Below are 25,977 nucleotides of genomic sequence, written 5' to 3'. Positions count from 1 at the left end.
ACGTGGGCACGAGGAATTTGTTCACGTAGACAAGAGGATATGGAGGGACTTCGCTGCATTCCTCTGTAACGATTCTTCACATCCCTAAGGTAAGATTCTTTCGAAAAGGTTTCTTAGCATGCCTATTGTACGATTCCCGTGAAAGGATTGTTGGCATGCCCATAAATGTAAGATTCCTGTGTAAGGATTCTTCGCATGCCTCATGTGCGATTCCTGCGAGAGGTTGTTCTGGTAACTCGCGGGTTGACGTTATTCAATTTTTTCAACGAAAGACTTTGAATTGACGGCGTTTTGGGCTATTGACTTTGGAAAGACGAGGTTCAACCACGCTGAACAGATTCAAGAAACTTTATTTATTCTTCTTCTGGGGCGTGCTGTCGAAGTACACACACATAACAATAATAAAAAAAAAAAAAAAAAATCACCAGAAATTGAGGGAGAAAACATTTTCGGGGGAACAAACCCCTATACCTCACTAGATACAGGCCACCTGGCCAGGCTTACAACTGTTGATTACACTATACATAACAAAAATAAATGCTGACGGGCTTTGAGCTTAGTAGGGAGTTCACGAAACCACGACGGCGACGCCGAGGACAACGTCGATTAAAAAATGAATTTATATTTTACCTAGGAATCTCGCGATACTCTAAAGTCATTTGCTGTTTATCACTGTCAAAACTACCGCAAAACTAAATCCGGAACACAGCGATAAATTTGAAATAAAAATTAAAAAAATTAGCCGTCGTGGTTCACGTTCTCCAGACAACCCAAAATTTTGTCATTTCACGTTGTTGTCTTGCAGAGAACGGCAAAGAAAAGTACCAAGAATTAAAAAGCACGTGCACAGCCATTGTTCTGCTCATTAATTCTTTTGTTCAGTGACGTTCCCGTTGCCGTTGCCGTCGTGGTTTCGTAAACTCCCTAGTGTCGTAGCAAACGCACAATACGTAACAGTTGGCAAAGTGGTTTTTTGGAATCGAAACTCTTCCAATGGTTATCAGATCCACAATTCATGAGGATGGCATGGGCAATGAGCTGATACAAATGAATAGTACGCTGGACAAAACTGCTCTGGATCGACGTTTCACAACAAAAAAATTAAAACAAGCAAAGCGATGCACTGAAATGGTTTTGTGATTCTGTTAAACGTTATTACATTCCACACATAGAGAGTTATTACGTAAGGAAGACTTGCGCTACAGCGTATTCAAATTTGCAGTCTGAATCACAAAAGTACGGAAAATCACGCAATGTCTGAGAAAAACATGTCATATTTTTCATCAACATCGTAGTCTCGGCCCAGTGTTGTGTTGCGGAAAATATTGTTACGTGTTTGTGGATTTTTTGTCATGAATTCGACGAGAAATCATGAGGAATGTGCAATAATCCATCAAAACAACACTACATGAGTGGTTTACAGAATCAAGATTCAAGTTGTGATGCTACCACCGAAGGGCCACAAGGCAAACCAAACAAAGCTCGGTGATTTCAAGCTCTTACCACATGTCAGAAAATGTGAGAAAATGGCAGGCTCAGTCCTGGCAGATGAACAGACACGGGTCCGGCAACTTCCCGAAAGGCACAAATCGCAGTGTTTGAGGTTCTTGGCTGACAACACTTTTACACAGCAGCATTTTGTGTAATTTTGGCCTGCACGAAGCGAGAGCTACTGGCTTCCATCTTCAAAACAGGTAGAAGACCGATCTAGTGGCAAGAACAGTGTAAAGACTTTACTCCGAAAGAAGATCAATGTCTGAAGACAGCATCGTACTTCAAACACTTTTTGTAAGTCTTTCTCACGCCTTCTTGCCAAATTCTTGACAAGAAATACACATAACGATGTTCGTCGCAAAACAACACTTGAATGTGATTCTTTCCTCTAAGAAATCACGTGATTTTCCGTACTTTTGTGATTCAGTTACCAAATTTGGGTACGCTGTAACGCAAGTTTTAGTTGCGTCATCCCAGTATATGAAATTGATTTTCCATGTGTGGAATTTAATAAAGTTAACAAAAATCACAAAGTTATTTGCGACACTTTGCTTGTTGTAATTTTTTGTGGCAAAAGATCGATCCAGAACAGTTTTGTTCAGCGTACTACAGAAACGCAAAAAAGTCCTAGTAAAGAATTGAGCTTGAAGTTGGTCTCGATAACAACGTCGACTTTACAAAGTGGGCTGGCGACTTTGAGAGCTCCACTTCTAACATATGACATGTCGTCAGTTTGTCCTCAAGCTAACGTGGTCGATGAGGATAGGAGAGCTCCCTGACAGATCTTGGAAGGCGCAAAAGAAGCAGTTTCAAGCATGACATGGTGCCATGGAGTTGTGAAGTCGTTTAACTGCAGAGGAAACATGGCTCTGTAAACTTTCTTCCGCGCAATCCACTTCCTGTGAAGAGAAAAGCAAACAAAGAAACCCTTTACATCACTAAAGAAGTTTAAGCCGAAAACTTGTTTTTTTGTCTGAAAAATAAGCCGGTGAACAAGCTTCCGATTGGGTTGTGAGGCGAAAAAAATCGCAAGCGGAACTTGCCGAGAGCGGTCTGGGGAGATGACTATCCTACCACGCTCCGCTTGCCTGTTTATACCCTGTTCATAGGCTATCTTACAATGTGGGAACGACCATCGCAGTTAAAAAAAGACCTATAGGCTTGAATGGGATTCGTACCCATGACACTGCGATGCCGGTGCAGCGATCTTACAAACTGTGCTATCAAGCTAACTGAATATATGTTCGTTGATGTTAACAATTAACAACTTGCCACGCTTGTTCAAAGACGGGACGGAGGGGTGACGCTATCAACTTAATGTATCATCACTATCCACTGGACAGTATAAACACCTATCCACTGGATAGTGACTTATCCAGTGGTCAGCGTTATCCTCCGGTCCCTTCAAACAACTGGGCCCAGGCCCCCCGGCAAGGTCCCGTGACCTCTTACCAGTGTGTCCAGGTTGATCACAGCGGTCAGTCCGTCTAATTTCACTGATATCTGATCTCCTTTAGTAGTTCTTATTACAGCATCGTTGCCATACGTGCCTCTCAAAAGCTTCATCAACCTGTTGCGCCAAGTAAAACAGTCTGCTTTTAAAGGTCTTACTTCAAAGACATTGACCTAATTCTAAATATCGCGGTACCGTGAAGTCTTTTGTGTAGTTTAATTGCTTTACATGCAGCGCTTCACTCCGATTTCCGTAACATGAAGTGATGAGGAGAAATATTACTCCATCCGGATGAGATGCTAGTCCAAGATTAGTTTGTCCACAGACATTCTATTTGTCTTGAGTTTGTTGAGATCGCAAGCAAAAGTACTACCACAGGGGATTTGAAAAAAACAAAGGCCCAAACACTGGTCCTGGGTAACAGTGGAACGTTGGCTCCGCGCTCGCATCGCTTGCGCGCTCGAAGAAAAATAGCTCTTAGCACAAAAATAAACGTCTGTGGATAGACTTGTCCAACACAGGTAACACCCCTGCATTGTATAAGAAAGCTTCTTCCAGATGTTCAGTTAGTCGGGGCGAAGGGAGAAAAAACGGCGGAGGGAAAAACTGGAGAGAGAGGCTTGGTGCGAAGTGCTCTCCCGCGCCGCGCCGCGCCGCGCCTCCCCCTTATTCTTTCGCGCGCCATTTTTCGCGCTGCTCCTCAGCGAACGGAAAACCTAGGAGGTTATGTATAAGGTTGTCCTAAAATCCGTCTGTATCCAGTTACATCGCAGATCGGAAAGACTCTTTATAACGGTCACGGAGGTATAAGGAGCATCAGTGATGAATCAGTTACCTTCAGCCATGGAAGATGCTGGCACCTTAAATAGTAGCTGCTTCGAGAAGAAAGCCAAACAGAAAGAAAAGTCTTACCTTTCTGGAAACTGGCTTATATCTGGCTTCTTAGCACGAGCAGCTGCGAAAAAAAAATTTAATTGAAAAGTCAGTCGGCTAGCTGAGGTTTATTAATGGCTGTGAACCAAAACTAAAAGTTCTAAAAGCCATGAACTAAGGCAACCGACTCAGTTGCACAAAGCCAAAGCAACACAAAATACACGTATTACAACATAAAAATGAATTTAAAGTTTTCTAATTGCACTATCACTGTCTTGTCACCTAGGACTAGGTTCCATATCACGACAACATAAAGACTAGATACAAGTTTTTTTGTGTAAATACGCTTAGCTGTAAGATTGAGCCGCCACAACATATGAAACCAGAATATGAGTCAATTTAGAGGGACAACTTCAACGACAATAGGCCACGTTCGATATAACAATATTCTAACATGGCTCCGAGGCTTTCAGGACAAACTTCTATATTAGTTTTGGTGGTATTTTCTTTATATCCAAAGCTCTTTTGGGAATTAAGGGACAAAAGAAAGTTAACAAATTTGCAATTTTGTCCTGAAAGTCTCAGAGCCATGTTAGAATATTGATAAATCGAACGTGGCCTAATAAGTCCTTCGAAATGGACATTTTCGGCGATACGGCGACCCTTTTGAATTCTATTGTTTCAAATAACTATTATGGGATGCCCAAGGGGCAAATTTGTCCGTATTTGCGCCCTCATCATCCCATAATAGCTATTGGAAACAACAGAAGTCCAAATGGCCGCTGTATCGCCGAAAAGGTCCACTGTTCACTGATGAAAGCTGCATGCGATTTTTGGACGAAGCGAGAAGCCCATAAAACACTTGCATGCGATGAAGTTGTCGCGTCACCTATAAGTTTACCTTGAGCAGTTGTAGGATTGGACTCAACTTGTAAAATCACAGCTAGAACAGCATCAGCATACATGTCATTCACAGGATTCGCCACCCACTGAAATGAACAACCAGAAAGAGAATCAATAACATGGAGTCCACACGTTTTGTTCTTTGGGAGGCCTATCAGAACTTATCCTGGTTTCTGCAGCATGAAGCGACTAGGAGTATTTCTACTCCCCCCTGGATGGGATGCTGGTCTATCGCAGGGTTGCCCCCAGCATTAAATTCGCCGGTACCCATTTATACCCCTGGGCGGGGAGAGGCACTGCGAGAGTAAACTGTCTTGCCCAAGAACGCAACACAATGACACTGGCCAGGGCTCGAACCCGGACCGCTCGATCCGGAGACGAGCACACTAACCATGAGGCTACTCCATCCCCTACGAAAGCGTATAGACTATTCATCAAGAAGTCAAATGGAAGACGGGTTTTACGGATTTTTTCTTAATTAAGAAACATTATTAACGTATTAAGGAAACGTTTCTCAGTTTCCTGCTCATTACAACAAATGCACGCGCCGAAATTTTTGAATTTTGCCATAGACATTCACGTGGCTTCGAGTTTACTAAAAGATACCAACCAAGGAATCAAGAAGAAACAGAGCCAATACCTCAACAACGACGCTTCTTTTCTCCTGAATAATAGTGATAGCTTTGAACACTTTAAGCGCAAGTTTTCCTCCTTGTAGCGTGAGTTGTTCAACGTCGCCAGCCAAGTTCTCCATACACTGGAGAAGCAGAGAGAAGGCGCCATGGAAAGCGACGGTCTGCTTCTAAACAAAAACAACATTCAAACAAGGGTCAGTACAGAACAGAACAAGGTATTTAGAAGCCCCTCTTTTTCCTCAAATAAGATTGAAAAGTATAGCCAATATTTTATATGTTTGTCGCCCCAATATTCCCTAGTCTAAACCATCCTTGTGCATTTTTGGGTTGCTGTTACTTGTTTGACGATGTTCTGTTTTATCAAGCTCCGGAAGTAGAAGCAAACTCATACCCCGACCTCGGTAATGTCAAATGACTCGAAAAAACAGTACAGTCGACAAAACAAAATTTCAGCAAAGAATGAATGAACAGCTACTGAAAATTACGGCATCACGGAGTTAATCTCTTTTCACAATCATGAAATCCTCTGGGGGGAGGGGGGAAGGGGGGACATCCACCTCCCGGCCCAACGCGTAACGCGTCGTGTTTTACATCATACCTGTGTGAGAACACTTGTCGAGAGCTCTGTGTAATCTGTGAAAAGAACGTAACAAGAAAAAGCGAAATGGTAAGAATACGAAAAAACGTTCTCCAACGCCAACTTCCCTCCTCCGCCGACGCCAAATTATAACCAAGCATGTAAAACAACGCACGTAACAGAAAAAAAAACTAAACTAGTTTCTAAAAAGTGCAGAATTTGTTTGTTTCTAGCTAGTCTGAAGCGCGACATTTCAACGATGTCCACTCTTGACCTCGGTTTCTCCACATGTGATTTTCAAGGAAGTCCCGCTTCAAAGTGCGTTTCTGTGACACAAAGTATCTAGAGATGCAAATACTGTTACACTCCACTGAATGGAGAACCCTCGAAACGTCAGCCTCACTAAGGCAAGACGGCGGTCAGAGTTGAGAAATTACAATCGCTAAGTTTTTAAGGAGGAAATGTTAGAAAACCCACTTTGAAGGTCATCTGGTGCGATCAAATGATAATTGAAGCCTCTTTTGATGAGGATTCCTGATAAAGGTTTCCCATGTTCGGGTTTTTCTGATGCTAAGCTTCCCATCACCTGAAAATAAACACAAATGACCATCTCAAGCATCCACCAGCTCACTGGGTTAAGTCTGCATAAGAGTGGCTCATCAGGCCGGAGCTTATCCCTATTTCTGTAGCATGAAGCGACTAGGAGTATTTCTACTCCTCCCTGGATGGGATGCTAGTCCATCTCAGGGCAACCCCAGTATTAGCTTCATCGGTACCCATTTATACTCCTGGGTGTAGAGAGGTACTGTGAGAGAAAAGTGTCTTGCCCAAGAACACAACACAATGTCCCCGGACGGAGCCCGTTTCTCGAAGGTCCCGAAAAGTTTTCGCACCCGGAAAGCTGTAGCAAAATCTCAAACCTTACTGGGGATTACAGAGTTGTTTTGTTCACATATCCTTAATAGGAACAGAGGTTCTCTTCATACAAAGAGTTTCAGGCGTATACACCTCTCGCTTTTTAGCTACAGATTATCTAAAAATGACTTTGCGGGCCTAAAAAGTTTCCAGGGGTTTCGAGAAACGGGGCCCCAGTGCTCGAACCCGGACGGCTCGATCGGGGGACGAACGCACTCACCATGAGGCCACCGCGCCTCCCACAACCAGCTCACTAGATTGTTTATCAAACATTTTAGTTCAGGTGTAAGAACGTTCACCATAAATACACCGATCTGTTTCTAGCCTCTTCCGCAAACGCTCTATGGGCACGTCACGCAATCCTTCTTCCTCCACAAGGGGAATGCGTGACGAGCAACAAAACAACAAATAACAAGCTATACTCGCACATAATGACATTCATCAATTTATCCTAAAGGTATAACGGATGTTCGAGAGAAAAGAGCCTAGATGCCGTGGTAAGATGCATATCACAAATGAACGTGCGAAATTAACCTGCGATCAGGCGTTCTTTTTTGCCAAAGCGAAAAAACCAGAATTCCTGATCACAGATTGGTACGAGCTCTCTTCACCAAGCAACATAGTGCTACAAAGTGAAAAGGAAGTTCAGGCCTAATTTCTCAGTGTGAGTGTCATGGGGATTAGTCTTAACGCTACCTTGGCCATCTTCTCCCCCCGGAAATAGAGCTCTACGCTCTGAGTGTTAGGGGGGTTATGAACTACAACACTGGCATCCTGCGGAGAAAAGAAAAATTATGCAAATTAAGACGGAACGCGTGCAAATCAAATTGCATGGCTTGTACAGCCCTAACCAAAGAACTTATCAAGGACATAACTGCCAAGTATTTGATGTCATTGAAATGTAAGAGATAACCTCATCAGGCTGCACGACACGTATTTTCGGAATCTGCTAAAAACCATAGGTAATAGACACTTATAAATTTTAAACAGCTTCTGTTAACCGCTGCAGTCTTTCAGAGCATCTGATCCCGTGGTCCAGTCCTTGAACACTCCCTTCCACGCCCTGTATAACTCAGGCGGTTCTGGACCCAAGTGGTCCCTTTCTCCTGCCTGGGTTGAACCCCTATAAAGAGTGGGCAAGGGGGACGGTCAGAGACTGGACTCCTGCTCGGTGATAAGAAATCGAGGGGCACAGGATCAAATAATTCTCTCGCAAAAAGAACGAAGAAAAGGAGAGAAAATTGAGCAAAAACAACAAGAAAACGACCATAGTCGTTTCTGCACTGTAAAATCTGCATACGAGCCAAGCGTCCCATCAGGCCGGAGCTTATCCCGGTTTCAGTAGCATGAAGCGACTAGGAGTATTTCTATTCCCCCCCCTGGATGGGATGCTAGTCCATCGCAGGGTTACCCCCAGCATTAAGTTCGCCGGTACCCATTTATACACCTGGGTGGAGAGAGGCACCGTGAGAGTAAAGTGTCTTGCCCAAGAACACAACATAATGTCCCCAGCTAGGGCTCGAATCCAGACCGCTCGCTCCGGGGTCGAGCGCACTAACCACGAGGCCACTGCGACTTTTGAAATTTAGAACTATGCAAGGACATACAGCTATATTGGTGATCATAACTAACACATAAAACAAACTCACTGGATTGTCTTCATATTCGCGAATCAGAGCAGCCTTTAGCCGACCCATTTCATTCTGTTCACCATGAACCAGAACCTAAAGAAAACAAACAGTGTCCACAAGACAAGCAAAACGATAGTCTATTATAAACGCTATTTGTTCAAAACTTAAGCAGCGTCCACACTGCGCCGGAGAAATTTGAAAACGCAGCTTTATTTCTACGGTTAGGCCTACGGTCCACACTAATCTGTCACGAAAACGGAACTTTTCAAAACGCTCGTCAAATCGGAGGAAATTGAAAACACCGGCTTTTCGTTTCTGTGTGGACGGAAAACATTTTGAAAACGGAGCTTTTCGAAAACGCTGACGTCGCGATAATCACGTGATTACCCTTACTGAGGTTTTATCAAACACAAATCCAAATTGACCGGTGATTGTTGCGTTTTCAAATTTCTCCACCGTAGAATGGACGGAAAACATTCGACGAGTTTTCACAGTGAAAACGCCGTTTTCAAATTCCTCTGGCGTCGTGTGGACGAGGCCTTGAGAGAATACCTTGCCTGTTCCAGGCTCTCGGTCAGTGGGGACGATCGAAAAAGGCGGCAGACCCCGCTCGTCGCGCGCCCGCTTTTTCCATCGTCCCCTCTGACCGAAAGCCTGGTACAGGCTAGGGAATAAGTAGGACATATTTCACTGCACTTGCAAAAGATCTAAAATTAGACGCATCTCTTAGAGTAAAGTTAGACGAACACCTAGAAGTCACTCTTTTTGTCATAGAAATGTACAGCAAGGACCATTCTTAAACAAAGCTAGCAGCATCTTTTACACCAGCTATACCTTTCATCTATTATATCATATACCTACTACTTTTTCTAAATCACAGGTGTGAGAATTTTACCCTCGGAGGGTGTAGATTTTCGAAGATCCGATCATACCCGAAGATGTCCGGAGATTTCCGAGGATGTTCTGAAGATTTCCGAAGGCGTTTCAAACATTTTCTGATCCCAGTCTCGGGTTATGTTTCGTCAAACATAAAGCGGTCGATAGACCTTTCCCTTGAAAATCGAACAATTGGGCGAAGTGTACAGTAATTTAAATGGATTGTTCGTTCATTGGTTTGGGTTTATTAATATCAGGAAGATAAAATCATAGCCGCCAGTTTAACAAGTGTACTCACAATGTGGGGAGGTTTGAGAATTCGGATGAATTCACTTGTCTGTTCAAAATCGGTGTGGGCAGAAAATGAAATGTAGTCTGCAATAAGAAATGGAAACAGTTCAAATTAAATACATGTTACGCAGCTTTCCTACCAGTTCTTGAAATGACAAACACAAGGCCAGGCACAAACACTGGCCTCTGCAGTTCTTTACAGCGCCTTTCAATAGGCCCTTTGCAGCTGGGGTCACGTGACCAAATTTTTCCTAGAAAATTGTTATATTATGGGCTATAACTTAAAGAATGCCAGAAATGGAAAGAGCACATCGAAAATACCAAAATGACCAAGTTTGAGGTCCCTGGAATTAAAGAGCAAGTTTATACGACAGTTTGAATTTTCGGAAAATTTAGAGGATTTGTATGGAAAGGTCTTGCAAGGTCTTGCTCTCCAGCAACTTTTTCCATACAAATCTTCTTATTCTTTTAAAAATTCGGACTGTCATAAAATCTCCTTCTTTAATGATGGGCGCCTCAAACTCGGCCATTTTGATATTTTCGACATGCTTTTTCCATTTCTGGCATTCGTTAAGTTATAGCCCATAATTTTATAAAAAATAGGTCACGTGATTGCTTAGCTGCAAAGGGCCTATTACACGCGAACTCTGCTTAATTAGCGGTTTCACGTTTCACTGCTGTCAATCATCTACGTGGCCCTCTCAGAACAGAGACGTTTACTTCAACAGGATTTAAAGGTCACGTCGGTGGCTTGTGATTGGTAGATTTCGATTCATTTTTTTTCGTTTCTTTCCTTCACGGTCTGTTGGTTGCCGTCGTAATTATGATTGACGGCAACCAAAAGTTCAGTCGTTAATCAGGTTTTGAAGTTCAGAGTTCGCGGGTTATTGAAAAGCGCAGTAAAAATCAAATTGATTGTGTAGTTTTCGTGAATTCGAGTACGAATTTGAGTTCAAATTCCAGCTAATTTATCAATTGAAAACCGCTCGTAAATGTATTGCCCTCGCCCACAACCGAAGGCTAACCACGCTCGGGCTAACCCGAATTTAACAAATGAGGCTAACAGGAGTATACAAACTTGGACCAGCTAGAGTATTATTCAGGCTACAAGCACAGTGTTATCAACTCCAAACGTCACTTAAACTCGAAACTCGAACTCAAAACCATGCAGTGGACAATCAAAGTCATAAAATGGCCGTCACTACGAGATGCCAAATTCTGTCAAAAACGGCTTTTTAACACTGAGAATTATAGAAAATAAAACAACAACTTCACTCGTGGTAAAAGACGTATTGGTTTCAACTGTTTGTCAATTTGGTCTTAACACTGGATAGATCGTTTAGTGTATGTCGGTTTGTGTATTTTACTTTCTTTATAGACACTATATACACCGTGACTAACAAAATCTATGAAATCCGAGCTACAACAAACACACACAGCTGTGCGTATTCTAAAACAACACTTACCAATGGAGCATTTGCGTGGAATTTTCTGCCCTGTCATAGTTGCTATCTCCTCAGGCTCGGACATCAAGGTCTTAGGCAGATAAATAAATAAATAAATAAATAAATAAATAAATAAATAAATAAATATATTATAAGCAACGGTAATTATATTTACATAGTATATGTGCATGCCAAGCAGTCTAACCTTGCCATCTTTAAATGGTTGCCAAAACATTACAAAATGTTTAAAATGGTAGATTCGCAACTCTGACCATAGAACTTAAAAGAGGGAAATGGTTAGGAAGGCGGGTAAACATCAAAGAAGCAACCAAACAAGCTAAACTGTATGTTGGAAAGTCCTTGACCATGCACATGTTTTGTTTCGTGCTCATAGATTATGCATGGATTACATAATCGCAATGTTCCTATTGGTTAGTTGCATGAGCACACATAACTACTTTTTGTATTTTGCCAGGTTTTCTACAGGGTCAACCCCCAGAATAGCCAACAAAAACATACAGCAAAGAACTTTGCCAGGTTTCATAACCATTTCCCTCAATTAACTATGCACCGACCAAACTGACCCATGCAGCTGGAACTTATGCTGGTTTCCATAGCAACTCAGCGATACAAATTAAAGTATTGCTACCCTACTGGGGTAATGTCGGTAATGCCAACACCAGATTGCCATGCAGCACTTTATTAAAAAATGTTTTTGACTAGTACTTGCATGAAAAAGATCAAAATACGGTCTATTGTAACACATTTTCCCCAGGAACAATGTAAAAATAGAGTGCAAGAATTTACCTTGGCGAGTGTTCCTTCCACACAGTAACCAGCAATGATAACACCGTTCCTGCGATCTGTACACCACTGCTCAAAGAGTTCACGGGACAAACCGCTCTTTTTGTACAGAAAAACAACAACAACGACAACAACAACAAAAACATAAAATACTAGCCAAAAAACTTCTTACTAAATTAATTTACAAAGCTAAAAACATCACTCACTACTTGGTAAGCCACTCCAGCTACCACAATTCAACTAAAATGCATCTTAAATTGACAGACTGTGAAATGTCGTGATCGCAGCAAGCAATACTGAAACAGAGATAATCTATGTCCCCCGAGAAACGTCAAATTTGCAGGGGGCGGGGGTAGCAGCATTACCACCACCAACATAGCCATATAAACGTCTGTAAATGCAGTAAATTTTGGATGCAGTGTTTACTGCACATTTCAATGAAACCAATAAACAGAAATTGACGAACTTATGAAGTTACAAAAACCCACAAAATTATGTGATGGTTTGTTGGATATATAGAGGATATTACATGGTGGCAAGAAGATATGAATTTTATGTTCGAATGGCAAGAACAACATCTCACGAGTGAGTGCAGCGAACGAGTAAGATATTGTTCTTGCCACTCGAACACAAAATGCATATCTTTGAGGTAACATGTAATGTTCTATAGACATACTGATGACAGCATTTTTGATGATTTTCCAAAGATTTCTGACCACATTCCGAAGATTTCCAAAGATTTGCCAAAACATGTCAAAAGGTCACACAAAGGTTGCCAAACATTTTCCAAAAATTTCCGAAGATTACCAAAGATTGCCAAAGACTCTCGAGGAAGACCCAAAGATATTTTGATTATACATCAATATATTTAAGTACAATTTAAGAGACAAAGGTGGTATCAGTGAAATCATCGATATCTTCACTGGTGAGGATATAGAAAATAAGCCACTCAAGTCCCGGAGGTGGTTTTGTATGAATTTTACGCGTGGTGTGTTTTCCAGTAAAACACTCTTGTTTATATAATAAAATAGCGTATCACCAGATTGAAGTGGGTAAGGTATACTAATGATGAAAAAACCAGTCAGATTCAGAGAGTTGAAATGAAATATTAAATAAAATAAACTAAATGTACCAATATTAGCACCACAAACCTGCATCATTCCTGGACTCGCCATCACAACTGATGGACCAATGTCATCAAATTGGTCAATGCCCTGTTATTAAAAAAAGGAAACGATTCTTTTGATTGTTGCACGCATTTGGCATGGTCATTACACACATTAGGATGTCAGATATGATTCAACAACAAAAACAAGCAGCAGGAAACTAAGATGGTTTAAGGCCAACTTGACTCCATAATATTATCGAGAGGAAAATAAGAAGAAAATAAGTTGAAATGTTGACATGAAACCCTTGCCTTAAACATTAATATCACATTCTGATGCACAAGTACCTTTTGTATAAATTTTATTTTAAAATGTTGATTTTCACTGAACACACAAATTCACCAATATTCTCATCAAGTGATGTCATGCCCATTTGAAAACCACAAAACAACAGTTTGCCTGTCTTGGTTTTCACCTCAAGATCTTCTTCCACATGATCCCTTTTCCTCCAACTGTGTACACCTGTGCCTCCCTTCCAAATCCCTCCCCGTCTCCCGTTCCCACTTCCTCCGTGATGGGAGGTGACTGTATTAGACAAGAGCGATTGGAAGGCTACACTCCTTGTTATCCTCTCTCCAATATTATCACAAAAATGTAAATTAAGGCAAAAATGCGATGTTACTTACCTTGAGATTTGATATGTGTTTAAACACAAATGGGTTGGAAATGGCAATCTACAAATTAAGAGGAAAAAAAAACAAAGAAATTAATTATGCAACTAATGAAGTTAATTTAAGGTAATTTCAGTAGTAAAATATGATATTGTAAAATTCTACATTACTTCTTCATTGCATTACATATGTCTCACAAATTAATCACTTCAGGCAGATCTCACCTGTTTTTTAATTTTCTCATTCATTGCATTTACATAAGTCTGGAACACTGTAGAATTAAAAGAATATTTAAGCTGAGTATAAAAATAATACTGTAACAAAACAAATTGACCTTGTGTCTAATGGTAATTCATACTCAGCTGGAAATCAAAACATTTACCACTGTTGACGTATTAAAATTAAATTAAATAATTATACACCTGCTGAAGATTCAGCAAATTTAGACTTGAATAAACCATGCTCATACTTGCACAATCTTACCTGACATGCATTTCTTGGCTAGCTGTGAGGCGTAGTAGATTGGGACATCATGAAGCTCAGGATGATTTTGCCAATACTCATCTAAAAGCATTAGAATTTAGGTAATCGCTTGAATGCACACACATACAAGGTTCAACATCAATATGCACGGCAAATGAGCATACCCAGAATAAGAAGCAACTCCTGAGCTCTTCCAAGAGCAAACACAGGAATCAGGCATCGGCCACCACGATTAACTATGTCATGAACAGTACCTAGACAGACAGACACACAGTCAAGCAATGCACTGTAAGCTAAAGCACATCATCTGCAATAACCCAATGTGCATCATGTTTTTCCAGAAAATATCAATACTTCTCCCATGAGAGGTGTTTTTGATGAATAGATTACATGTAGGGATGTAGCCCCACCCCCAACCCCCTTAGAATTTCCAATGATCTCCCATGGGGTGAGTGTAACATAATGTTCTGGAACCACACACAAACAGAAGGAACACAAAGTGCCCAATGCTGATTCCAATGTTATGTGCATTTAAGCAATAAGAGACAAACCTCATTTCTTTTCCCAAAATTTTCCCTAGACCATATTCATATTGTCAAATATTGAACTGGAACTAGCTTGAGGCTAAATGAGACTAAAGCAGGGGGTCTCATCAAATGCAAATGACATTAATCTCTTTTTAATGATATTCCCCCGTGTGAGCCTCTATTGCAAGCTAGTTCCAGTCCAATACCGAGAATATGAATATGGTTTATTTTTTGGTCAAGTGACTTTCAAGACACTTCAATACCAACCATGTTTTTTTCAAAGAGTGTTTTACAGATACTTTGTGGCCTTTGAAGCTTACTTAATAACTTTCATTTACTATGGTTTTACTTTTCTTTAAATTTAGATCGTTATTCCAAAATCTTTAAGGTTTTTGCACAAGTGAGGCCTTGTACTTCTCTTGATACTTTCAAAACAATTGAAATGGACACTGACATTTTTTTCAAAAATTGTGAATTTCAATATGGTGGATCCACATTGGTAGACTTGTCAAATTCATGTTATGCATGGCATCACTTTGGTGCATAAATTGCCACTGATAAATGACAAAAAATTAACAATGAACATTGTTTGGATCCTATGTAATTATTGAGTTACAAGTAAGTACTTTGTTTTTGCCCTCAGGTACTAACTTACTTGTAAATCTGTTCTCTCTGTCCTCACGTTTCTCATGAATGTGAGTTCCATAAGTTGATTCCTGGATTTTTCAAAGGAGAAATTATAATACTGTATTTAGTCTTTTTTGAAAAAACATTTTCATCTTTTGATCTTTACTCCACCATCAACACTTACGAAACTGAAAAACAATGAACTGCTGCACACAGCCACAATATAAAGGTATACAATGTACTGTGTGCGATTTAATAAAATAAGAAAATTATTCTTCTGGAAATGTATGGAAACCTAGGTTCCTCTTGATATCAAGATTCAAAAGGATTTAAACTTACAATGATGAGAACGTCAGGTGAAATGCTTGGAATCTCTGCCGCCATCAAATGACGATCTTCTTGACGAGAAAAATCACCCGTGTATAGAATCTAACCAATAAACAATAAATGAAAGTTAATGATGTACATACATATTAAAGATAAAGGTGAGGAGATTTGTGTCTAATTAAGTGAAGGACCTGTAAACGTCAAGCATGCATTTGCAGACCATCTGATCCCTCTAAACAAGACTAACAAGGTATTATTGAGTGTCTAATTGTACAGTAAGTCTAAATTCTGCAAAGTTAATACAGTACACGTACAGTTGTACATGTATATATGAGAAATAAATGTGATCACCAGGGGATTCATTAACATTTTCAACAGGAGGGCAGCTGATTTTCACAGGCAGGCAAAAAATTTTGAAGTGAACTTCTAACTTAAGAAAAAATTTCCTCTAGATGGTCAAACCAGGTGGGCAAAATTGTCCTCACAGACAGTCATTTTGCCTGGTGTCCGGCCCTTAATGAAACCCCTCGATCACAGAGAAGAAAAAACGAATAATCATATAAGAGCCCTTTCTTAATTTATAATAATAAATTATACAGTAATATGTAATACACGTGCATGGGTGGACCTGTGCTAATTCAATTGTATCAGTCCATATACATATACATTTATTGGTTTGAAAGTGAGGTTATCACAGAGGGCAGTAGAAAACCGCTGTTGAAAATTATAGCCATATCACCTTTACGCCAGCAATTTCAATCATAAACATGGCTGCCCCAAGAACATGACCAGCATGGTAACACCAGAACTTGATTCCATTCACCTCTTTCTCCTGCAAGAACAAAGATTGCTCTTCAGTTAACAATAACTAGAAGAGGCTTAAAGCGCGATAGCAGAAATTATCAAAGGTGAGGCTCGTGTTCTCTGCCAAAGTCAAAGGCTGACGAAGATACATTGTCACACAGACTGAGGCCTTGATTCAATCCTCATTATCTTGCAAAAAAACCTAAAAAGTCTAATAACGATTACATGTGCAGTTGAATGCCACTATTTTGAACTCTGTGGGGAAGCAAAAATAGTTTGAAATAGTGGGAGTTCAAAATGGCAGATAGTAACTTTTAATTATTATAAGTTAATGAAATGCACACTGTACATGAACATACACATACATACCTGGTGAAAATGAATTGTTTCAATCTTATCCATGCTTTTTTCTAGATCTGACTCTGTGTACAGCATGTCCTCTGTTGCAATATTACTGAAAGAGGGAAATAACAAAAATAGGTTCCGCTATACTATTACTTGGAAGTTATTAAATTGCACATGTACTGCATCATTATTTCTTGCTCAAGTGCCCTTTCTTGAATATTACGGTACCTGCCCCAGCCTTTTGAACCAAAACACTTGTAATGAATTTTTATTTAAAAACTATCCTAATTGTGAAAGATGAAATGTCCAGCATGCTGCAAGTGTGGGACAAAGAAAATATTTGTCAGCAGTCCCTAGTGGGATTCAAACCCAAGACCTGCCAGATACTAGTCAGGCTCTCTAACCAATAGACTAAGGAAATACTTTTGGTAAGCTAGGCAGCAGTTTACTAGGTTCATAGCTGATATATTCACTGTTTGTTAGGAGCAGCAATGGTACAAATGTCCTGTGTGGGCCATACGATTTTAAGAACCGAACATTGACAGAGTGAAAAAAAATGGGTCTCTATAAACTTTCATATTGACATTTATTTCATGCAAGTGTGCCTACCTAACTTTGACGTAATCTGAAAGCAACCATCTGGAATGTAAACAGAAGATAAATATTGAGTCTAATAGCTGTTATGGCAGTTCAGTCAGCAGTCAAATATTCAAGATTCTGTTTAAAGAGGTACACAAGAGACGTGGGTCAACACAAAGCAGAATTTGTCAAACTGATCATAGGCAACTGCAATAACTAGTAAATGGTTATGAGGCTTGAGAAACTTCAGAGAAGCCCAGATTCATGTTGAAAGGTCCATGACCATACACAATCTAAGTTTTGACCTCAAACACTATTATATAATGCATGGATTATGTAACTAAAACATTCCCATAATAAATTATAACGTAAAGTTACTCTGACAGAAGCTAAGTAAAAAACTATCAGTCAGGCTGTTGTGAATTGTCAAGGCCAAAAAAAGCAAACCAAAACAAAGAACCAGCGGTTTTGTCAAACTTCATAACTCATTTAATTTCCTTCTATTAACTACATAACAGTAATGACCATAAAATTATGGTCAAAAGTAGGCAGGATATCTAAGTAATCAGGGTCTTTCTGGAGCAACATGATCATGTCTGCTATCAGGAGATGGTAAACAGTCAGATTAAAAACTGTGTAGAGCATATCAAATTATTTCATTTACATTCTTTCTGTTGTATATACATACCTGTAGATTGCTTTTGTTGCATGTGTCATGAACACCCGTCCTTTAAAGGTAGTCTGAAAAAGACAAAGAAACAACAAAAGGAACAAAATAAACTTCCATTTCTTTACTTTTCATTTGTAGGCCTTTGGGCTTGTAGGACAGTATATATTACACTGTAAGATTTGAAAAACAGGTGCATGTAACTTAATTGGAAGATAGCACATGTTGATTGACAGTCTCATCATACTGCATACACTGTCTAAAAATTATGCAGACCTTGACCTTGTTTAGATATCTTTAACCTCAATCTAACAAAGCAGAGGCTTCTTTTAGGGGTTCATTTCTTCCCCTACTTGAGGAGGGATATCAGAATAAGGCGTGGAAAGTGTACATGTAGCCATTGGCAACAAGGCAAAACATGACTTTCAGTGTCTAATTCTCTGATGCACATACATGTAAGGCAATTTGGTGTCCTACAAAATTAGTGCATTCATTGAATCATGAAATACATGCATTTACTATTCTATATGTAGTATTTCAGTATGTCTAGGCTCTAGATGTACCTTTTCTAGAAACCATGGAAGGGACCCACAGTGATCCAAGTGAAAGCTGAAAAGAAACAACAATTAACATGATAGCCAACAGTTGGAACTTATTCCTGAGTGAATACATGAAAACAGACATTTATCTTGAGTTTCTCCAAGAGACAGAGCTCTCTGTTGTCCTCACTGTATGTGGTCAGTACATGTACTAGGTGTTAAATCGCTTAATCCTGCAACCAGGGAAATATATATGTTACCGCATTAACATTGTATGAGATATTTTTGTGCTGTGAAAGCTGATACAACAATTCAGGTTTCTAAATTTCATGCAACATTGTTCTTTCTGATTGCCTTCAAACATTTACACTGTACATGTATAAATGTACTACCTTGAGACACAAAAATTGTTCTTGTGATTGTATCATTTGAATGCTCTGAAAAATGTTGTTTCCCTTGAGGGAGTCATTTACTGTACAGTGTTATTACATGTACATGTATATTTATTTTCAGGCATTACAAGTCCAATTTGAGGGTAATTGCATTTTACACACAACAGTAGCAAAAGTCTTGCTTAAGTGGTAATGAGAAATGATCACTATGATGAGTAAAAGCTGCACCTCAATGGTTTAAAACAATGGGGTGACTGGGTTGTGTTGCATGAGTGAGGACAGAGAGCAGTTCACCAATTTTTGTGCCTTCAATAACTTAGTCATTGGTAGCAGCATTGTCCACCAGCAACCATTGAAACCAGCTTTACAACCACATAAATTCATGAATCTTCCTGCCAGTGTAAACATAACCACAAAACTTATAGCAACCCATGCAGCATGCAATAAATGATTTACTTACTGGCTAACCAGGAGTAGGTCAATTTCTGCTGTGTCTATTTCATCAAGGAAAGGTAACGACTCCATTCCAGACATTCCAGGATGAATGCCACAATCCAGCTAACAAAGGAAATGAAAAGGGGAAAAAATAGCAAAAAGAAATAAACCAAACAATTAACCCTCAGCATTAAACATATATTGAGGCATTGTATAGTTATGTAGCCTTATAGAGACCTACATGTACATGTATCATAATTATGTGCATCTACATGTATACTGAATCTCTCCGTTAATTAATCTGGGAGTCTCCCAGGTACAGACCAAATCTCCTGGTCTCCCATACAAGTCACCAAATTTCTGGAGTATGAAGGAAAGCCCATCAAGTATATTTTTCACACTTCTTTTTGGCATTTTTGGGGAAATTTTGGAATATTTGATGCATTTTTGCGGTTAAATTAGCACAGCTCTACTCTCAAGGTCAAGAAGGTAAAACTGCCGGTCTTCAGGTTTGTGATTTTTTCAGGTTGGTATCTCCAGGAGACTTGATTACATTACTGTATCTTTAGAAAATAACAATGTGCATACCATCACTTTCTTTCCTTTGAATTCCAGGATGTGACATGATCGGCCAACTTCTTGCCCAGCTCCCCTGAGAGTACAAAACAGCTAAGTATAAACTTATATTATGCAAAATTCCTAATAGTCAACTGTCTCCCAAGCTTTCACTCACATCCTTACTTTGTAAAGTTTAAAGCCCTGGTCAAACGGACTCGTAAGCGGCCGCAAGTAGCCGCAAGTTGAACTTGCGTAGAGACTTGCGTAGAGACTTGCGTTGGGTGGCCAAATGGACTCGCAAGTTTCCTCGCAAGTACACACAAGTCGACAAAAACCATTTTAAGGCAGACATCCTGTATTTCATCGGCTGATAACAGGTTAATGGACATCACTCAACTTGCGTTGACTTGGGTTGGGTGGCCAAACGGTGAAAAACTTGCGTCAACTTGCATGCAGATTTGATCTCAACCAAAGTGAGTGCAAGTCATCGCAAGCCAACGTAAGTGCACGCAAGGCCTGGCCAAACAAAGTCGCAACTAGACGTAAGTTGAGAACTTGCGTCTACTTGCGACTCCGTTTGGCCAGGCAGGTACTGTAGGTTGATATAAGCTTAGGTTTTACATGTAAATTGTCAAAGTATGTACGAGTCCAAAAGTAAGCTTAAATTCATCGTTTAATTGTGGATGCAAGACATGCCTAACACACATTTAAAATTTTATTATACTTGTGAACTGTCCCCAAACAGGATTCATTCAAGCATGTTGTGACCTGTTGTCGACGGCTGAAAACGGTCGGTACTGTGGTGCGCACGTGTCCGCACTCAGTACCATTTGCAACTCACAAGCATCAAAAGAAAACCAAAAAATCTCCCCAGGGTATGAATTCGATAACTTACAGCGGAGTTATCCTCAGCAAGTCACTTTCTTCTGGTGGAACATTTGACTCTGGTTTTCTCTTCACAGTCGTCGCTGCCGCCGCCATTTTGAAACTGATCTTTGCTACCCGCGATCAGTCCATGTAGTGTTGGTTGTGTAAATGTCACGTAATGTCTACTTGAAAAGGGACAGGGCTCGGGGAGGAGATTTCCAAGCGTTTTAAGCAACAATTTCATACAAAGTGACATAAACTCGAACAAATTCCAAGTCTACTCAAATACAATTCGTTTCAATCTTCTCCAATTTTTTTGACCCATCCACAAGGGCATGGCCCCTTTTGGTCTTCTTGCGTTTCTTTCTTTTCCTACAGCGAGGGAGACTATTTTGCGAGTCTGCGAGCCCGAACCTCGAGCCTCGAGCCGCGAGCCGCGAGTCTCTTTTTGCGAGCCCCGAAAGAATCCCGCCAAAAGATTTAAAATAATAATAATAATAATAAAAAACGGCCATAACGCCCTAATTTGGTATTTATATCAAGCGGGGTGCTTTCACTGATGCCAAACCGACCGGTCAGAGACCAGTGGGAATACCCGAGGAAAATGGAACGAGATTTTCCGATCAAACCGGGCCAACTAAGAGGAATGGCCCTTACCATTTTTAATTCCCTTTCCGAATTCTCTACATGAGTGAAGAGAAGTAGGACAATGAACCAGTTTGTCAACAATGGAACGGCAAATTTCAGTCGGACCGGTTTGACCGAAATAAGTGGACCGCCTCCAGAGGTGATCCGAAATATTTCAGTCGGAATGAACTTTTCATTTGTCTTCCGACCGAAATTTCCAGAATCTTTGGCATAATGGAAAGCACCTGCGGTCTTCATGTGTCGGTGCACTGTAGCACGGCAAGTCCGAGCGAGGGAGTTTTTTTTTTTTTTTTTTAATTTACTTCTACCAATTTCGCAGATATTTTAGGACGGACATCTTTATCATCTTGCTTTTGAATTACCGCGCAGATTTTGGTAGCTGCAAGCGAGGTAAACTTTTGCTAATCTTTAATTAGTTTGCAAAGAGTTGTGATGTTTTTAGCGCAGTAAATTGTACTGACTTTCACTGAGCAAAGTTTCGCGTTATAGCGAAATGGAGGGTCAATGAAATACATAAAGGATTTATATTCCAGTGAGATTGTCGGGATTCAAACATATGGTTGCCGAAAAGTAGCAAAATTTGACGAAAATATTTTCATGCGATAAATGACATATTTTTATTCGCCAAAAATATTTTCATTCGATAAATGACGTATTTTTATCAGATTGGCTTAAAATATTTTCATTCGATAAATGGCATTTTTATTCGCTAAAAATATTTTCACTCGACAAATGACATTTTTATTCGCTAAAAATATTTTAATTCAATAAATGACATATTTTGACTCGCTAAAAGTGTTTTCATTCGATAAATGACAGATTGCGCAGATGCTACGAGTATCAAGATGGACTATCTATCGTAGAGTGGAAGAGTATGGGTTGGGCTTCACCTGGTGGTCAAACATAAGCGATGATCAACTCGACGAGGTTATTCGCGGGTTTATATCTTGACATGGCACGACAACTGAACAGTCGTATTTGTTACGGGGTATATTCGATCTCTGGGCCATCTCGTACAGCGTGAACGCGTCCGTGCGGCAATCAATAGGGTTGACCCTGAAAACAGTGCTCTTCGATGGGAAACGGTAGTAACAAGGAGGGTGTGCAGTGTGCCTTGGCCCAACTCGTTATGGCACATAGATGGGCATCATAGTCTAATACGATGGGGATTTGTAGTCCATGGCTGTGTCGACGGCTTTTTTAGAATGATTACATTTTTAAGATGTTTAACCAACAATCGAGCAGATACAGTCATGTCAGCCTTTCAGAGGGTAGTATGACAGTTTGATGGGCCGTCCCGCGTAAGAGGTGATCGTGGGAGTGAAAACGTAGAGGTTGCAAGATTTATGGTTCGAGAAAGGGGCGAAGGAAGAGGCAGTTTTGTTGTAGGGCCATCTACGAGAAATCAAAGGATTGAGCGTCTGTGGAGAGAAGTATTCCATTGTGTTTCTTTTTTATTTTATGCCGTTTATTACTCTTTGGAAAAGAGTAGTTACTTGAGCGACAGTAACCTTCTGCAGATGTCTTTACTACATCAAGTGTTCCTTCCACGAATCAATGTTGCCCTTGATGAGTTTACAAGAAGATCTAATTTTGATAGAATGGTATGGCACTGACCCAGAGGGCATCTCCTTTGGAAGAACATGGATCTGTTGAAGCTGAAGACATCACTAATCCTTTCCCAGAAAAATTGTTCGAAGAATTCAGACAGCTAAGTTATCCAGCGGCTGAATCTGGCAGCTTTGGTATAGACATATATTTGAGTGCCCTTGAGGCTTACCGTGAGTTGCTTGAGTAACTTTGAATTTTCCTTTGACAACCTGTAAGTCACAAAACAGACCAGCAACATGCTGAAGTTCTTCAACTGTATAATGCAGGCTTCTAAAATTTCGAAAAGATACGTTCATGTGCTAAACGCAATCTTAAAATAAAAAGGAACATGTAACTACAAGTTGAAGTTTAAAATAAATTCATTTTTGATTGACATAATTTTTTAATCAAACTGAATTACTTTTTTCTTGTTTTTCTTGTTTGAAAACTGTTATGTAAATGAACATGATTGAAGCAAAAAATAACACTTAGAACTGGCTACACAAAAATTAAACGATGACTAAAATTAAAACAGAACACATACATTTACATCCGTTTCTGAGTAATGGTAAGAGAAGTTGACAATTTTACTGTAGTTTTCCTTTCAAACTAGACTGAAAGCATTCATTTGCTAATTTTAGTTAAATCCTTGTTCATGGTTTTTTTCTTCGACAACAGAAGGCAGTTGTTGGGACTCAACTTATTTACTGTAAACATTGTTTTCAAGCAGTTGCTACCTGAATACCCATAGACCACATTAACAGCAGAAAGGGGGATGGGGAAAGCATCATATACAGTAAGCTTTCGGCGGTGTCCAGACTGAATGTGTCTCGCCTTAAAACTCTTGTATCAGCCACAGCCAGCATGTACATGATATTCCCCGTCAAAAAACATATCAATGTTGGGTAAAAAAAAAGAGCAGAAAGTATAATTTATTTTCAGTATCACCTGTCACAGCAACACTAATCGGTAACTAACATCATCAGGTTTGATATCATGTGCTAGCTGACGTTTTTACTTGTAGTAATAAGCTATGTCCGAGAAGCCCCGTTTCAAAACGAGTTCTCGTCCAAAACCTTTCTTATGAAGATGAAAGTGACGTGTATTAAATTGAACCTTCAGGTAAAAAAATATTTTCAAATGAATGGTTTCGCACAAGTCGCACGAAAACTTGTTTTTACACAGAGGCACCGTGAAAGTAACACGGGAACGGCCTACAGGTACTACGTCATCAGGAAATTAAAGCAGCCGCCATTTTGAAAAGCTAGAAAGGAGAGAATCAACACTAAAGTAATTTGGAGTGCTGGAAATCAACCCACTTCGGCTAAATGGAAATCGACCCACTTCCAATTTTTCTCTACACCCTTTTGGGGGAAAAATTTTGATGCAAATGGCTCATTAAATTTCAGAGATGACTAAAAAATAGGACATTTACTGTTTCTTGAATTTAAAAAACTTGAGACTATTGGAAAAAAAAAAGCATGCGCGCGCACACACAACTGCAATTTCAAACCGAGCGAAATTTGACAAATCAAATGTGGTTTAGCGTTGCCTGTCGACAACGAGTACGCGTCATCACAGTGGTCATGATGTTGTGGACTCACGAGGCGCAGCCAACTGAATCCATAAAAAATCTTGGCCACTGTGATGACGCGTATCGTTGTCGATAAGAGTACAGACAACGCTAAACCACATTCGATTTGTTTTCTTACCACAATATCAACGCCAAAGAAAATGTGTTTTTTTTTGCAAAGCGCGAGCTGAAAAAGGCATCGCGTGACGCATTGAAGCGAGCAGCGTTGTCTGAACTCTTATCGACAGCGGCAAATTAGCCAATCGGATTACGAGATTAGTAGCAATTGTGGTAAAATATTTGTTACTTGCTAGTTGAAGTCAATTTCAATTAGAATTCTGTTTTAGCAATTATGATCATTTGCTCCCTTCTGCCTCATCAACTTTCACCTCATAGAAATATCGAGCTCATAATTTAATTGTTAAGGGAAATATAACTGGTGTATACCCGCTATTGGAGCTGAGGGTGTATTGTTTCTTTCAGTACAGATGCACCTCTGGAAATTACAGAGTGCAAATCCCGGATGTCGTGTTTCCAGCGTAATTATCGCCCCGTCTCAGATGAACACATTTTCGATTCGCTTTTTGCGCCCACAGGCAGTTTTTAATTTCTAGACCCCAAGGGTGCATTATTTTCTAAGACAACGCGAAATACCATCTTCTTTGGGGGGGGGGGGGGGGAGGGGGCTTTTAGCACACGCTCTTTCACAGGGAATGATATGATCTGATTACTATGCTTATGTGTTTTTCAGATCGTAAGTCAGTGCCATATTTATGATATCCTGTCAATTTGCTTGTTAATAAATAAGAAACCATCTCAGAGTCATTTGTTGAATCGTCTTGCCAGTGAATGATCAGGAACAGATCATTATAGCCATCTCATAAGAACAATTAGTATCGACCGCTAGACACGAACAAAACAAGAGCAAAACAAGACACTTGAGAATTTTCCGCATCTCGTTATCAATTATGTCTGACGATGTAGTTTTAGTCAAATCTTAGTGTAGTTCCAGCATAGTTAGTAGTTAGTTAACTATGGTTCCAGTTTTAGTTTTTGACTTGATCTCGATTCATTCTTTGGTGTAACGCATACGGGACAAACTACCCCTGTTTCCATTTGTTCTTCTAAGTCGCCTTTCTGCGTAGTTAACTCGACTAATAACACCATTAGATAAGTGCTCATTCTTTTTACTACACGACAGCTTAGACAACCAACCAGAACGGCTTATTGGATTTTTTAAGAATTTCACTTGATAATATTTTCTGCAGCACGCGAGTTTCAAACACCAAGTCATGTAGCAATTTCTTTTTTCTTTCTATTCTTATTAACCAAGTCTGCTCGG

The 25,977-nt window shown here is 40.0% G+C and overlaps 1 protein-coding gene and 1 pseudogene across 1 annotated transcript; one reads left to right on the top strand and one right to left on the bottom strand.

Annotated features, from left to right (window-relative positions):
- Positions 1-338: 338 nt before the first annotated feature.
- On the bottom strand, positions 339-21,014 carry LOC145499409 (cleavage and polyadenylation specificity factor subunit 3-like). The gene is made up of 27 exons (XM_081478921.1): positions 20,853-21,014; positions 19,988-20,051; positions 19,425-19,522; positions 18,597-18,642; positions 18,055-18,107; positions 17,397-17,426; positions 16,812-16,896; positions 16,378-16,470; positions 15,651-15,740; positions 15,340-15,400; positions 14,322-14,411; positions 14,158-14,238; positions 13,899-13,945; positions 13,690-13,737; positions 13,049-13,111; positions 11,901-11,996; positions 11,115-11,184; positions 9,656-9,732; positions 8,500-8,574; positions 7,547-7,624; positions 6,413-6,521; positions 5,957-5,991; positions 5,364-5,525; positions 4,722-4,809; positions 3,860-3,902; positions 2,947-3,064; positions 339-2,393 (listed from the first exon to the last, which is right to left on the bottom strand). Exons 1-27 carry the CDS (start codon positions 20,936-20,938, stop codon positions 2,304-2,306), a joined length of 2,076 nt encoding a protein of 691 aa, XP_081335047.1. The 5' UTR covers positions 20,939-21,014; the 3' UTR covers positions 339-2,303.
- A 1,260-nt stretch (positions 21,015-22,274) lies between these two features.
- On the top strand, positions 22,275-23,088 carry LOC145501654 (uncharacterized; annotated as a pseudogene).
- Positions 23,089-25,977: the final 2,889 nt, after the last annotated feature.

The sequence above is a fragment of the Orbicella franksi genome, chromosome 10 (genome assembly GCF_964199315.1).
Source record: "Orbicella franksi chromosome 10, jaOrbFran1.1, whole genome shotgun sequence".
NCBI lineage: Eukaryota > Metazoa > Cnidaria > Anthozoa > Scleractinia > Merulinidae > Orbicella > Orbicella franksi.
This window is presented reverse-complemented; position numbering and strand designations above follow the sequence as displayed.